The sequence below is a fragment of the Poecilia latipinna genome, unplaced genomic scaffold (assembly GCF_001443285.1).
Source record: "Poecilia latipinna isolate Pla-1442-1.1 unplaced genomic scaffold, P_latipinna-1.0 Scaffold45, whole genome shotgun sequence".
NCBI lineage: Eukaryota > Metazoa > Chordata > Actinopteri > Cyprinodontiformes > Poeciliidae > Poecilia > Poecilia latipinna.
The window spans coordinates 240466-256419 of NW_015112661.1; the positions used below are offsets into that span (position 1 = coordinate 240466).

At 36.2% G+C, this 15954-nt stretch overlaps 1 protein-coding gene across 3 annotated transcripts in view; it reads left to right on the top strand.

Annotated features, from left to right (window-relative positions):
• Positions 1-3246, top strand: part of igsf11 (immunoglobulin superfamily member 11) — a 125034-nt gene extending 121788 nt beyond the window's left edge. For all 3 annotated transcript variants that reach the window (XM_015049406.1, XM_015049411.1, XM_015049419.1), the window contains one exon: positions 1054-3246. In XM_015049406.1, coding sequence (XP_014904892.1) covers positions 1054-1636 — 583 coding nt within the window. In that variant the 3' untranslated portion in view covers positions 1637-3246. The remainder of the gene's footprint in view (positions 1-1053) is intronic.
• The last annotated feature ends 12708 nt before the right edge of the window (positions 3247-15954 follow it).

Sequence of the window (15954 nt, forward strand, 5' to 3'; positions counted from 1 at the left end):
AATTCAGATTTCAGGAGTTTTGTCTGTCTCTGAACACATCTGCCTCATTCTGAGCTCAGCTAGACTCAGGTTCCGACCCTGCAGCTCCTCAGTAGAATAAATGAACATATTTAATCCTAAATGTGGCCTGAATTTAGGTAAATGAAAGAAATAGTCAAGAGCCAGTATTGTCTTTTAAAGTTAATCTTTATTGGTGTTTTGACATTTTTACGTTTGTATTTTATTGCTTAAGCTGCATGTTGAAACATAATAAAACATAATAAACTCAATAGATTCCAGAAACCTCTAATTTTATATATATATATATATATATATATATATGTATATATATATATATATATATATTTTATATAGTTATTAGAGTCTAATAACTATAAAAAAAGTACATAACTTACTAAATGTCATCCCTTGTAATTAATTGCCTTCAGGACAATATGTGGAGTTTAACTGTGCATGATTCAATCTCAGTATAAATGCAGCTGTTCTGTAACGGCCTCAGAGAACATTAGTGAACCAGCATCACTAACTGGTCTGACTGGTCAGGAGTAAAGTTGTGGAAAAGATTCTGTGGCAAAACTTAAAATGTTCTGTTCAAACATTCTCCTCCCAGTCGGACTGAGCTTGAGTTCTTTTGTAATGAAGAATGAGCAAAAGATGAACTCCCTCGATCTGCAAAACTACCAATAAAGGTTTTTAACATTTTATTTCAGAGAAAGGTCAAATTGTTAACTAGAGGTTGAATACCAACATCCACAATTCGTCTGTAACATAAACATAAAACAATTTATTTTTGTAAAATTACTGAATGTGAAAAGTAATATTTTTAGGATTACTAAAGCATTTATTAAATTGGATTTTCTGTTACTGTCTTGGAGAAATGCAACTAGTTTTAAGGAGTTTGGTTCAGTTTCTCTTGTTTTTTTTAAATGGGACAATACACATCAACTAAATAAAGTTCTCTGTTAAATACATAGATTTTTTTAATTTTTTTATTCATAAATGTAGATGGTATCCCAACTTGACTGGGCATGCTTACATGCTTCCTCTCAACAGAGAAGATGACTTACCTCCTAAGCGGTCATCGTCAGTAAAGGCTTTCCATGCAGATGCCTCTTCCTCAGAGAACGACACACTGACTTCTACAAACACGTACAACAGTCGCTACTGGCACAACCCTAAAACCAACTACGACACCAACTCCTACACGCGCTACAACGGAGACACTCGTCAGACCTTTACAGCTGCTCCGACTGCGACTGCACATGGACCTCACGGAGCCCACAGTCACGGACAACCTCAAAACGCTACACAGGTCCGTGAAACAGCGGTCACAGCTCCAGGCTCCACCCCTCTGTCCCGCCACCCACCGCCCACCACGGCAACAACCACAACGACATGTTTTGCCAATGGCGGCCACATGCTCTCGCCACCCAAGACTCTGGTAGTCACAACAAACTCTGCCCCATCCCCACCCGCCATGGTGCGCAGCAACGGCACCGTGAGCCTCAAACCAGCGGTGACATCCGCACACGGGCACCACACGCACTCTTATGCTGTTAGCCAGGCGACGCTGGAGCGGATGGGGGCAGTGCCGGTCATGGTGCCCGCCCAAAGCAGAGCAGGTTCACTTGTTTGAAAACCTGATTTGTGACTCTGCTAACGAGACTAAAAGAGTGTTTGGTTGGAATAGTTGAGATGTGATAAGAAAAACTGACTGAATATGGGCTGAAGCAGTCCACAACCCTTTACAGTTGTGTCTTTCAGTAAAGACTTTTTTTTAACCACAAACTAAAATAAAATAAAATAAAATAAAATTAAAAAAAAAAAGCTTGGGTTTTACAGTGCAGAGTTTAATTGATGCCAATTATTTGATGGACATAATGCTATTTTTTCAGTTCCTTTTTGTTTGTGCTATTTTTATGGATTTTCTGCTGGTGAAAACAGTGGGATTGATTCCCCCCCACAAACCCCTGGATGATTTCACAAGGCTGGAGTTCAAAATCCTGAAAATCACAGAATTCTGGATCTTCTTCAGGGCTGGATTATTGTTATGATTGTGTATTTTGTTTTGTTTTGGGTTTTGTTATTGACCCAAACCATTTTGACATTTTTTTGTTTTTGTTTTTAGTGTGTCAGTTTGCATGGTCAAGCAGAAGTAAGCTTTGAATCCCACAGTATAATGCATGTGTCCTTTAAGTTAATCAGCTTTATTTCCCATTATTTCTTCACTCTTTTAAGTTTTGATTAACATCACCGATAAAAGTGGCAACAAAAGTGAATGTTGAAAGAAATTATTTAGAGTTCCCAAAAGCATAAAAAAGTGTAAAGAATGAAATGATAGTTGAAATGGCCTTAGGAGCTTGGAGTGGAATGGTCAGGGGTATTTGGTGCAATAAACTACATAGTGTATGTCAGTGAATGCAAACGTAACTATTTTAACGCACTTTTAGAACAAAATAATATCAAGAGCTTTGTCTTATGGAAACAGTTTTATTCATTATATGCTTTATAATCAAAAATGCACCCAATCCTCTCTTTCAAACTCTAACTATGATTTCAAGTTGATTAACATGCTGGGTTACCAAACAAAAAAGAGACACCAGCTCCTGATCTAAACTCTGACTTGCTGCTCAACATAGTGCTTGCTGTCACCATTCTTAGCTGTAGTGTCTCTGACTCACACCATGTCAGTGCTGCTTTAAGATGGAAAAAAGATGTCTTATTTCATACATGCTTCATAACGAAGCCAGAGAATTTTATACAGTATTTTTGTTCTCAACTAAAGCTCACGTTTAATGTTTTTTAACTGTACATATTAAAACAGTAGGCTAGATTGTGAATGAAAAAAAACATTTTGTCTCCACATACACGTTACATCTTACTTGTCCTAATGTTCAAACTGTTCTGTTTTTTCTTTTTTGTTTGTTTTTTTTTTTTTAACTTCAAGTGCAGGCTACCTTTGATTCTGCCTCATAGTGTTATTTCATACAAATGTCTATCTAATAAAATGTGTTTCTACATGAGTGGGCAAATGTAGAATGTATAAACAACGGACACCTTCGGCTGTGTGTGGTAGAGTCGTGTTGCTGACCTTCTGTAATTGTATTTGATCAAATCTCGCGGGCAGAGTGAGAAGCTGCAGTGTTTCCAGGCCTTTCCAAATCTGATAGTTCTCATTTCTTTTTCTGCACATAATTTACCCTGGCCGTGAACCGTATTTTGCAAAGTAAACAGCTTCATAACTTATTATATTTATTTTGAATTTCAATATTACCTTAAACTTAATACAGTAACTGTATTTCATTTAAAAATATTACTCCTCTTTAAATGAGTAATGAACAAATATTCTGAATGGCTATTTGCCATTTAAAACTAAAGATACCATTTTAATTCTACCAAATAGTTAAATTATTTTTCTCTTTGATTTCTTTGACTGGCTCAAGTTTGAACTTAGTGGGTGTGTGCTTTATATACATTTGCTGTTTGCAGTTGATCTGCAACTTGCATTGTTCTAATTTCCCCTCCACACATTTTGGCTGTTTGTAATGATGAAATGACTTGTAACTAAACTTTTCTCTACAGAGTTAAGAGCAGTCAGTTACATGGAGCTTATGCTGAAAGCCAGACTGAACCAAACACAAGCTTTCGCTCAGGTTTGATTATAGAAACACAACTGTTCAATCTCGTAAAACCCACATTTTCTTGTTTATCCTCTATTCTTCTCAGTTCATTGTCATGTGAGGAAGAACTACATAATTTGCATCTACTACTATATATATGTGTGCGTGTGTGCGTGAGTGTGTGTGTGTGTGTGTGTGTGTGTGCACCTCAATAAATAAGAACATCATCAAAGATGTATTTTGTAAATTCAATTAAATAACTGCAAGTCATCCACGTCGCATCATTCAGTTATTCTTCTAGTTTTGATTAAAGTGGCTTACAGATGGTAAAATATCAAATTCTATTCCAAGAAAGTTAAAATATTACATAGAACTACAACATTTTTTATTTTTCTCAGAAAAGTTGTTATGGCCTATATGATGATATGAAAGAGTTCTTTTTTTTTAGGCTCTAGTGGCCTTTATTTGATAGTTCATTGACAGGAAAGTGGGCAATGAGAGAAAGAGGAAGACGTGCAGCAAAGGTCACCAAGGCCAGGAATCAAACCTGTGACAGCTGCATTTAGGACTAAGGCCTCCATATGTGGGTTGTGCTTAACCCCTGTGCCACCACAGGACACTGATAGGAAAGAGTTGACAGTAAATAAACGAGCACAGTAAATATTGCTGTATCCAAGCACAGAAATGGAAAGAAATGGAAAAATTGTTGTAGAAGAAATTGTTAAAGTTACATGGATGACCAGTGCCTTAAGGATATTGTGGAACAAACCCAAATTAAGAGTTCAGGGGAGATTCAAAAAACCTGGACTGGACCTGTATTCAGTGTTTTAAAAGCCACCGCACACAACACACAAATGTATCCAGGACAAGAAATACATTTCATTTGGAAAATCAAGTATGTTGGATGAGCAATCAGGCTCCGAAGTTGCTTGGCAGTCAGTGATCTAGGGGGCTGTGTCTTCTGCTGGTATAGTTTCCGTCTGTTTTATAAAATTCAACAGCAACGCTGCCATCTACCAGGAAACTTTTGGGGCCTCAAGCTTCCCTCTGCTGACAATCTGTATTAAGAAGCTGATTAATTTTACTCACTGCTAAAATTACTAGTACCGACTTTAATGATTATCACTTTGCAAATTCTAACCTGACCCTTTCAGAGAATCTATGGAGTATTGTAAAGAGGAACGATGAGAAATGCCAGAATCCGACAATGCAGATGAGGTAAAGGCCCCTAATAAAGCAGGCTGGGCTTCCTGAATAGCCTCATTCTGATTGTCTCCACACCACACTTCACCAATGCAGTTATCATCCAAAATGAGTCCAGACAGATGTTGGAACCTTACATGTACTGTTTTTAAATGAATCTTATTTTATGTGCAAATTTTAAGAGAAACTAATTTTAAGATTTTTATTAGCTTTAAGCCAAATCATTACATTGAATAGAAATAACCACTTAATATCTCTCACTCCATGTGCACTGTATGTTTCACTTTGTGGATTTGAATTGCTACAATTCATTTACATTTTTGTGATTTTCCCATTTATTGAGATGCACCTGTAAGTATCTTAAATCTCAAGATGATCTGCTTTTTTTTTTCCTGACAATTTAGCCATATATACCACGTGTTCTGATTTCTGTTGTTTTTTTTTGTGTTTTTTTCCATTTCCCACACTGTTCCTGCTCTGATCTCCCAGAGCTTACAAGCAGCTCCTCTTCTATGGGTCTTTGGCTTTATATGTCTCTGAAAGTATGCCAGGGTAGAAAGGTTAAATTGAGCTTATACTATTTGTACTCCACACTTATTTTGTAGAATATGTGTGAGAATCCACTGAGTCTTTATCCCAGATTTATTGAGCATGTCATCTTATGCCTCGGCCATAAAGATGGACTATCATGTAGAAGGTGGTGTATGGCTTGTGTATACAGATAAGTGTGACATGTTGCCAACAGTAAAATCAGTTTAAATATGTAAATATGTAAAGATGTGAAAAGCAAAAAAACAAACACATTATGTTCTAACAATGGGGACAAGATTACATAGGGGAAAAAACAAAAACACTGGACTAGTAAATAAATATTGGTTAATACATTTTATCTGTCACTCGTTTGTTTACATTTTTGTGACTGTCTGATACACGTTTGTAATTTGCAAAAGTATTTATTCTCCTTGGACTTTTTCACACTTTGTGATTTACATTCAGTATATTTTATTGAGGCTTTATGAAGTAAAAAAAAAAAGAGGTGTGAACATTTTGAAAGCAGATGAGAGATACATATATAGTTTTTAGATTTATTACCAATTAAAGACTCTAAAAAGTGTCAGTTTTGTGTCACACATTTTGTGTGTAGGCCAACTAGTTCAATTTTTCTCGCCACATCTGCTCAGATCGGATCTTCAACAGTTTTTGTAGTTCATCAATTGTAGCAAACTAAAAACAGGACTTCTTCTGAAACAGCTCGAGGAGTGTGAATATTTATGCAGCCTTATTTATGAAAGAATAAAATTAAACTGAAACGGTGTTCTGCACTTTAAAGACAACTGAGATACAGAAACTGCATGAAATATCAAGTGCTTTATGTATAGTAGATAGGGTAAACTGTATTTTTCTGTGGTGTTTTAAACATTATTCAGACTCATTAATGGAGCCTCTGCTGCTACTGCGGGCCAGTGAAGATAACCATGTAGAGAGCAACCTATGCAGAATAACTGCATAGAAAGCATAAAAGTATTGTTGTTTCTTCAAACTCTTCTGATTTTCATTTCCAAAGATGAATTGTGTGATGTTGCAAAAGTGACATGCACGCTAAGTAAAAAAAAAAGAAAAAAAAAAAAAGAAAAATCAGAGTTCTACGGTAGCATTGCAAGATGCTGCATAAGGATTTATTTGCATTTGTGATGCTTTTCTGTACATTGTGTATTGTGCCGACTAATACATATTTACCATTTTTTCTATGAGCTCAGCACTTGTGTGTAGCATGAAAAAGTCATTCAGAGCAAAATCTTAAGTGCTGTTGGTGCCCAGTCGACCATTTGGGGGCAGTGTTTAAACACATGTTCAGCTTCAGCTGCCTGAAAGGAAATATCTAGTTTAGCCACACATTTTTAGCACAATAATTCTGGACAAAAAAAAAAATAAAAAAAAAAAATGTAGCCAATCATTTAAATAGTCAAATTGTGTCAACTGATAATGCATTCAGTGTGAATGACCCTTTTGGAGTCTAGCTAAATGAGAAAGAAATAACTTTTAGCTGCCTGAGAACTTGTTCGAATGCAGTTCCTATCATCGCGTGTGAATGTCATTAATCTTCAGGGTCTATTGCTTAATCCTAAATTACAATCAACATTTCCTTGCTCATTGTCTAACTTATTTAAGCTTTTGAAAGAACAGCTTGGACCTCTGGAATGACAATCAAACAAGAGCAACGATTTAGTGTTTTCCTACAGGGAACATCACCCAGGTGAGTAGTAATGGGTTTCTACTGAGTGTTTGCATTTACTTACACAACACAAAGCTTTGGGTAGATCCAACAATTAATACACATGCTTTTAATCATCAAAGATGTTCTGAAGCAAGTTTTAGGTTGACACGTAAGATCTTATCTTCACAATATTGGCAAATGGGGCTTTTCTGTTGGGTCTGGAGCTTTAGATCATTTGGATGATGTGATCTCAATCATTGTATTTACTCACATAAAAAAATCAAAACGGTGTTTGATTTCAGTTGACATTAGGTGCAATTTATCGATGTAACTGGTTTGGAAGAGAATACATTTAAACTCTTAAACTCCTTTGAACTTCAATTTGCATACATCTCATCCTCGCAAAGAAAATAGCAGAAGGCAACAATATCTCATTGGAAAAATGGTGATAAAAAATTAATTTGCTTAATCCTGACTGCACAAATAATGATTGAAACAGATTTAATAGATTATTTCTAACGTAATTAATGAGGTGATTCATCTGAACATAGTTTGCAAGATGAAGCATTTGTTCTTTGTGCTGCAAGGTCAGAGAAATTGATCTTTATGTTTGTCAGTCAAATCCACACTAATCACTTTTCGGTACATGCCCTACACAATAAGACAACATTGTCCTCTGGCCAACAAAACAATTTTGAAATATACATTTGAATTAATTTTTATGTCTTAGAGCAATAAGAACACATTGTTTGTTTTCCAACCAAAGGCCCTTGGAACCTAATTAATGGAGTAAATAAAATTTTAGATGTTTCATGACCACACAACAGAAGCAAACACATGCATAATTTGTTTTAGCTGAAAAAAAGATAAATATATTACTTTTGTTATTTCTGAATTTTTATTTTTCTTATTTGAATTTTCTTTAATTAATTTATTTACTGTGAATAGTAAGCACTTTAAGTAAAATAATAATGAACAACATTGATATTTTCTTTGGATACAACGAAACAAGTTATATAGTTAAAAGCAAATGTTGAGGGGAAGAAAAAAAATAACGTACAAAAATATAAAATACATAAGAAAATAAAGCAGTGCTTTGTTCCTGGCCACATTATTGCCCTTTGGTCTCATTGCAGAAGTTCAATAGATGTCATTAACCTTCTGAATCTAAGGTCACAGGAGTCTAAGAGAGGATCAGTGGGTAATAGGAAACAGAGGCAAAAGGTGATGAAGACAGATTCAGCACAATAATGGTTTCAAGTTCAAAGGAGAAGAAAGTCTTCAAAAAAAACAATTTAGACTTTGATGAAGAGTTGAGCGAGCTGCTGAACTTTGTTTAGTGACAGTGATTGAAAACCGACCCATCTTTTATAGAAGTAAGAAGCTTATATTTCACAGCCCTGTAAATAAAAGAAAACAATATGTTTTATAGGCAAGGCAACTTTATTTACTGTATACAGCACCTTTTGGCCAAAGGCAACCCACGGTGCTTGCACATAGAAATTAAAAACAACATACATTAAAGTAAAACATATCAAAACAGATTTATTTTGCACAGATTTAAAGATAAATCAGATAGGCAAAAGCATATAAAAAGGTTTATAACCTTGTTTTAATGGAGCTCAGTGTGAGAGTAGTCCTGCTTGTTCCAAATGTTTGGTGCATAAAGCTGAAGGCTGCTTCAGTATGTTTTGTTCCGACTCTTGGAATGGTGAGTAGATTTGACTCAGATTATCTTAAAGGTCTTAATGACTACTTATAGTAGCTACATATAACATTCACGGATGTGTGGAAGGACATTGGCATGTGTGATATGTAACTTCTAATATACCAAAGTCAAAGAAAATAGCCAAAGGAAGGACTTGAAAGTTGTAAATTTATAAACCCTGACATTTAATTTTCTGCTAGAGTTAATCTGGGACAGAAATTACTTCTCAATAGCCTTTTTTTTTTTTTACTCAACCAGAAGACAGAGCATAAAGCGACAAATTTTACTTTACATCTTCAAGTAAAGGTGACACAGAGACATCTAGAGCAGCAATTTTACCTTAGTGAAATAAGTGAAGGGAAGAAAAGAAAAGAAAAGAAAAGAAAAGAAAAAAAAGAAAAGAAAAGAAAAGAAGTACAGACTACATTAAGTGGACAGAGCAAATCCCTGATTTGGGAAGATTTGGCCTACATTACAGAGTTTATATATTATATTTTCTGACCTCTTCTAATGCTCAACTTGGAATAAGACTACACTTTTCCTTTCTTAGGTCGGTAAAGATTGAGTATTTTAATTTGAAAATTGCTAGAGTGAGATCAGGTTTGTAAAGGAAACGTTTTATTAAACAGCTCAATTTAAATGTTTTATGTTTCCTGGATGTCACAGGGAAACATATTTATGTTGATAAGTCAATTAGCAACTAAATATAAACAACTAGAGGTACATTTAGCTTCTTTTTTTTTCTGTGTGGTTGGAGACTTTTATGGCAACAATGATCTGCAGCACCATGCTGTCTGGAGCAAGTATTGAGTTCTGCTGTGAGCCTCGTCCATTTCCTGAAAGCCCTGTAGTCAGTTTGACAAGGTTTTCTGTTCAACACAATACTGTCGCCAGTAGTCAGAGCAGAGAGGAGACTCATTCCACTTTGTGCTGACATTGCAAATAAATCACACATTTGCAAAGCTGACTAATGCTATCATTAATGCTTCATGGAGTCGCTGCATTCACCCACTATTCCAACTCCTCAGCATGGGACAGGCAGTGTGTCTATCAGAGTGTCTATCAGACGAAGTGGTACCAAGCTGTCCTGTTGCAACCAATAGGAAAATTCAACTGCATAGGCACCATTCGACCAAAGGAGGCAGCAGTGAGTCCGTCTCACGTAGAATATTGCAGAACTAAAACAATTTACGTGTCTAAAATTGAACAGAATCATTTACAACTCCAAACAACCCATTTATACAGTTCATAAGAAAAAAAAAGAAGTTAAGAGGGTTCTTTAATTGTGGTGTTTTTTTCCGTCCAAAGTAAGGACGATTCATGTACAAACATTATATAACACTTGTCTTGTTTTCATTTTTTTTTTATATAATTTACTGAAACTACTATTACAAACTTTACACAGCAGATAAATGCGGTCAGGGTTCCTGAAAGACATTTCCATGACAACTTTATTTAGCACTGATCCATTAAGGACCCGCTCTTCAAAATCCCCAATTTCACATCGGATTATTGTAATGTGCATGGCGACACCTTGAGCTCAGCGGCTAATTAACACACCTGTTCCGTCTCTGTGTGTAACCTCAAGTCTCTGCGAACACTAGATGGCATGGCAGGCCAAGAAACAGCCGCACACCCAGCAGCCGATTTACGGAGAGAGACTTTGTCCGGCGTTTCTGCAGCACTTCTACTATTTGTTCCTTGCTTCCCTTTCTGCCGCTGCAGATTGGCTCTTCTGTGAGCTCTGTCTCCTGACAGCAGGACAGGATATTGTCCCCAGACACCGATCCTCAACAGGACATCAAGTTTCTTCTGGAGGACTGCCGAGCTGCGGGAGCTGAGGAGAGGACATCATGCACTACTTCTGGATACACAGCGTTTGGATCCTCTGCGCTGCTTTTCTCTTCACCTTTCAAGGTAAGATGACTAAACTCACTCATTTAGGGACAAGGACATACTCAGTATATGCGAAAACATTCTGAAGTCCTTGTGATTGGATCAGCTATTATTAGCTTGTGGGGCTTGTAAAGGTTTGTTTTGGTTCTGCCGCACACGTATCTACTTGAGATATAAAGTTGCAGTGTGTTGAATGTGCTCAAAGAGGATGGAGTAAACGCAGCAGGGGCTTCAGCAGAGCAGATGAGAATAAATAGGATGGAAATTGCAGACGGCAAGGATTTGACTTGAACATAAGCCTGTAGAGATGACCTGTTTCTGCTTTGTGTTTTACATGCGAGTTTGCTGTGTTGTCTCGTTGAGAAACTTTTGCTGACGCATTGTTTTTTTTTTAATGTTGGCTTAAGAGAAAGAAACCAATTTGCATATTCGTTTTCTTACATTTTCGACATAAAGAGGTTCATAAATGCACCATAGAATTATTTGAATATGTGACACACTATTGAGAACGCCCAGCCCAAAGTTGCACAACAGTCAAATTCCACGAGTCTGTATGAAAATTCAGAATCTGTCTTGTGATACAGAATGGCTCCATATTCTCCTGTGTTCAGCCAGTGACTGTACTAATAGAGCAGATTTAGTTCCTCTCATGGAGTCGACAATTGGATCAATAAACTGGTTTTGTTTGTCACAAGACACAAGTCTGTCAAAAGACGAAGCTTTGTGCAATCATTATGAATTCATTTTAAAACTGCTGGTGTGCTGCTAATGACCCTGGATTGCATGATGTACCAGATTGGGAAGAGGAGGAGAATTGGCTTTTGAGTTTTATAATGCTGCAGATGGTTTTTAATTTTTCATTACCCAAGCGAATTATCTTTTTTTTTTTTTTTTTTTAAGTATTTCAAGTTTTTCTCACTGTTTTGCTTACAGTTTTTCCAAACATTTCTCATGAAATAACTAACATGTCCAGTTTATAGATGATCAACAGGTTGGCTTCTTTAAATTAAACAGTGTAAATAACACTGTTGTCTTACCCGTTGTACTTGTCATGTAATTTTACATGATTTGAGCAATGTTTAATAGATTTTAAATATTTTCTTCTAAGACATATCGCGGTAAGATCATACCGCATTTCTGCTTAGATGTGATAGATGTTTGGTCATCATTAACACTTTAATTATGTTATTGGATCTTAAAAAGAACAAGTTATTCATAAATATAAAGCAAACTATAAGTATATAGGAGGCTGTGTTTTTGCTGCGACAACTAAAATGTGGAATGACTTACTATACTATATATAAAGATATTACTTCTTAAAACTTTGCCTGTGGTTTGGACACAACCTGATATATTAATTTTAACTTGCGGTCAGATCTATACGTTTGTATATTTTTGCATCCTCATATTTTACTGCACTTGTTAAGTATTCTAATATATTTTAGATTCCCAATATTGCCTTGTCTAATAAAAGCAGCACAGTGTCTCTTTGTGCTGGCTGGTCATGTACTTCATAAAGCTTTCCAGTTGATAAGAAGATGAAATCTGCAGCTTGGGTCTGTCATTCCAGGATTCTGTGACTTACTTGAGCTTCCTCCTTCTGAATCCTCTTGATCCTCCACAGAGCAGCAGCTCATCCCCACACAGACATTCAGAGTGTGTCTTTGTCACAGTGTCTGTGTGAGTGTATCACTGCTGGCTCTGTGAGCTGTGTGGGAATGATTACCTCAGACAAAGAGACTGCCCGATTCTGTATTCAATTTCAGGCCATGTTTGCATGACTGACTCTCCCAAGGGAGTTTTCTTTCAAATTGATTAAGTACACAATGAACGTAGTTATAAAGTTACTGATTGGAAACAATAATAATAAAACTAATGGCCTCTGTCAGCTTTGTCAATGCAAAAAATTACACAAGCAGACAATTAAGACTTACTTCTTGAAGTAGTGTAAATCAGAAAGAAAGTACATGTAAAATTGTGAAAAAAGTTTTATGGTTCTAGGTTTAGGTTACTCTATTTTTTTTTATTTTTATTTTATCGTTTTGTGTTTGTCTCAACTCCAGTAGCCTGGCCATTGCCTTCCTATGCAATTCTGCTCAATTCTCATCTCACTTCACTGCCCTGTTTAGGTTTTCTCCCACTGAAATGTATTTCTCTTGGGTAGAAATTTATTCTGCCATGGTTGTAGTTTCAGAGTTTATAATATTATTATTATTATTGAAAAAATGCTCATAAAGTGTATCAGTTTGTGGATCAGACTGAAATCCAGACAATAATCACCCTGATTAAGTTAGAAATGGACCCTGCCACTCCCAGATTTCATTCTTCTGGGCAGATATTAGTATTTGCATATTTGTACATTCTCAAGATGAAAAAGCAATTAAAAAAAAAAAAACAAACATCAAAAACAAAGAGCAAGAGCAGTAAAGTGATTAAGAGATGTACTAAAAATGTTCCACTTGTGTTGGAACATTACAGATTTCTGTGACCACATTAGACATTCATGCTGACAGGAACAATAATACTCTGAGTGTGGTTCCAACTGCACAGGATAAGAGTCCAGGGCTAGAATGAGGAAAAAACATTGAAATAGAGATTCATTTAATTACATATACAATAAATTTAGTAAATGACATAGAATTTAGCTAAATTAGATATATTACCACTAGATGGCAGCAATGTAGTTCCACTATGATTCTTGATTTGTGTTGCTTTCGATCAACAGGCATTGGAGGTGCGATTGTTTGAGGATACTTAAAGACAGATATTATCTGTTATTTCATTATGATTTATAATATTATCAAAGAACTGAGCCATCAATTTTGCCATTACTGGCACTCCTCATGTCATGCTAGAGGCATTGTTTGCATCATTATAAATAAATTACTCTACACTTGCCAGATTTCCATCTAGTAATGCACCATTTGTATGTCGTGTTTTTATAAATAAGAAAGATATTATTTACAAAAAAAAAAAAAAAAAAAAACATGCAGTAGCTGTCCAAAATAAAGGGATGCCTTCTGACTTTTGTGTTGTGCTTTTAGTTGTATTTCTCCTGTTGTTAAAATTTTAATTGCAGTCACTGACTGCGCTGAAATTACAGGTGCTTTTCACTTTGTTTCCTGTTGTAGTTCATAGTTTATCATCTTTAGCCTATGCCTTTGAGCCTGAAGCATGTCATTTAGTAGTTTCTTGCCTTTAGATCTTGGATGCCACTATGTATTAACATGCATGATGGCATCCTGTGCTACTTCGTCTGTCATACAAGACACATAAAGTGGTGTTTTAGAAAGAAATCAGAGCAACCCTTGCAGCAACACCCCCTGAAGGAAGCACACAAGAACAGACCATGTTCTCCTTTAATGAAGGAAATCATTTATTTTCAGAAGAAAATATTCTCAGTGGAAGATTGCATTCTCTCCGTACTGCTTTGCGACACCCCAATGATCATGTCAGCTTGTGACAGAGGTTGAAAATGACATGTTGCCCATGGGAATAAACTCTCCTTAGGGAAAGTGATGAATAAAACGAACACTTATAGGCTGCTTCAGTTACTGACTGAATCAACAAATGTTTCTGGTGAACCTAGTTCAGACTTGAAAACCAGTGACCTCTCTTCTTGCAGTTTTTGCAATACCTCCTCAAATTCTCAACCTGACTTATCTACTTTTTATTTTTTTTTTACTACGTTTGAACCATGTTCAATTAGAAAAGAACTGAATTGATTTATTTTGTAAGGTTGTTTCCAGCCTTTGAAAGAAATGCTTTATTACAAAGTATCCTCATGCTAGCTCTTCCGTGAAAGTGCAATATAAATATTCATCCATTTAGTGTTTATACCTACTTGTCTTTGCAAGGTCTCGGGGTAGGTTGAGTGTGGACACCCTCAGCAGGTCACCGGTCCATCACAGGGCAACACGGACACACAAAATGCAGCCATGCAAGCAAACACTCACACTTGGGGCAATTTAGAGCGACCAATTAACCCATGGTGTCATGTTCACTGGACTGTGTTGGAGTTGGTGTGTGTGTGTGTGTTGTTTTCCTCCTCTACAGTTGGTCCTCCTCAAGCTTAATCAGGAAAAGCATTCAGAGGAGCATTTCCCAGCTCTGGTCCTCAACTCGCACTGCTGCATGTTTTAGGCGTTTCCCTGATTACACCTGATTCACATAATTGCAGTTCAGCAAAAAGCCTGTTAATCAGCCATCAATTGAAGTCACATGTGCCGAAGCAGGGAAACGCCTACTACATGCAGGGCAGTGTGTCTTGAGAATCAGGGTTGAGAAACAGTGATTTAGAGGAGCAGGTTCTCTGTGACAGATGCCAGATGGTTCTCCCAAGTCCGGTGGTATCCCAGCTTCTGCTTTATTGGTGTTTTCTACCCATCTCACTTTGAGTACTTACTCATTCTTTTGGGCATGTGAGAGAAGTTGGAGTTGAGAAAACCAACTTGTGCATGAGGAAAATGTACAAACTCCATCACACATTTTTCGTTTTCACTTTATTTTAAATGGTAATGGGCAGGTAAAGGTTGTGTGAAGGCTGGTGTCTGTCTCCAGCAGTCATTAGGTAAGAGGTTGGGTACACCCTAAAAAAGTCACCAGTTTATCACAGAAAAATGCATCTAATCTTTCTTTACATTTTATATTCAGAGTCCAGGAGAAGCACACAGTACCAACTTATTCAAATAGAAATTGCTAATCAAGCTTCATTCCAGAGAAGTACTTTGCTTGCAGAGGTCCAGCGTTGTTGATTAGAGATAGGTTTGTTTTTGATTGCACAACCAAAGGGAAACTGATAAGAAATAAACAACCGTGTTTATTTCAACATCTCCTGGTTGTTGTGGTGTAGAACAACTATGTATTATTGATATTCACATTGCTGTCTGTCCAAAACAGGAAAGGAGAAGATTTCTCTGTTGCCTGTTTCTGTATTATTCATTTACACATACACACCTGCAGCACCAGTTAAAAATGTAAGGACTGAGAATTTCTCTTGATTTTAAGTGGAAAAGTAGAAACGGAGCTGGAAAATAATATTTTCCGTTTTTTTTATTTTTTATTCTTAACATGCTGTAGCGTGTGTTCTATTCATTTAAGCCATCAATAGAACTTGAACTCAGACCATGTTTTTTTTTTTTTTTTCAGTTGAAAAATAACTTTCATACTTGACTACTTTGACTTTGATCAAAAATATTTTTTGGTCAAAAAAAATATTAATATCAAAAATATAGTCTTTTGTTTGGTTGTTTATTTTTTTCTTTTTAATCAAAACAAAATATTTTGAAACAGTCCAAAAACACAATGTACTT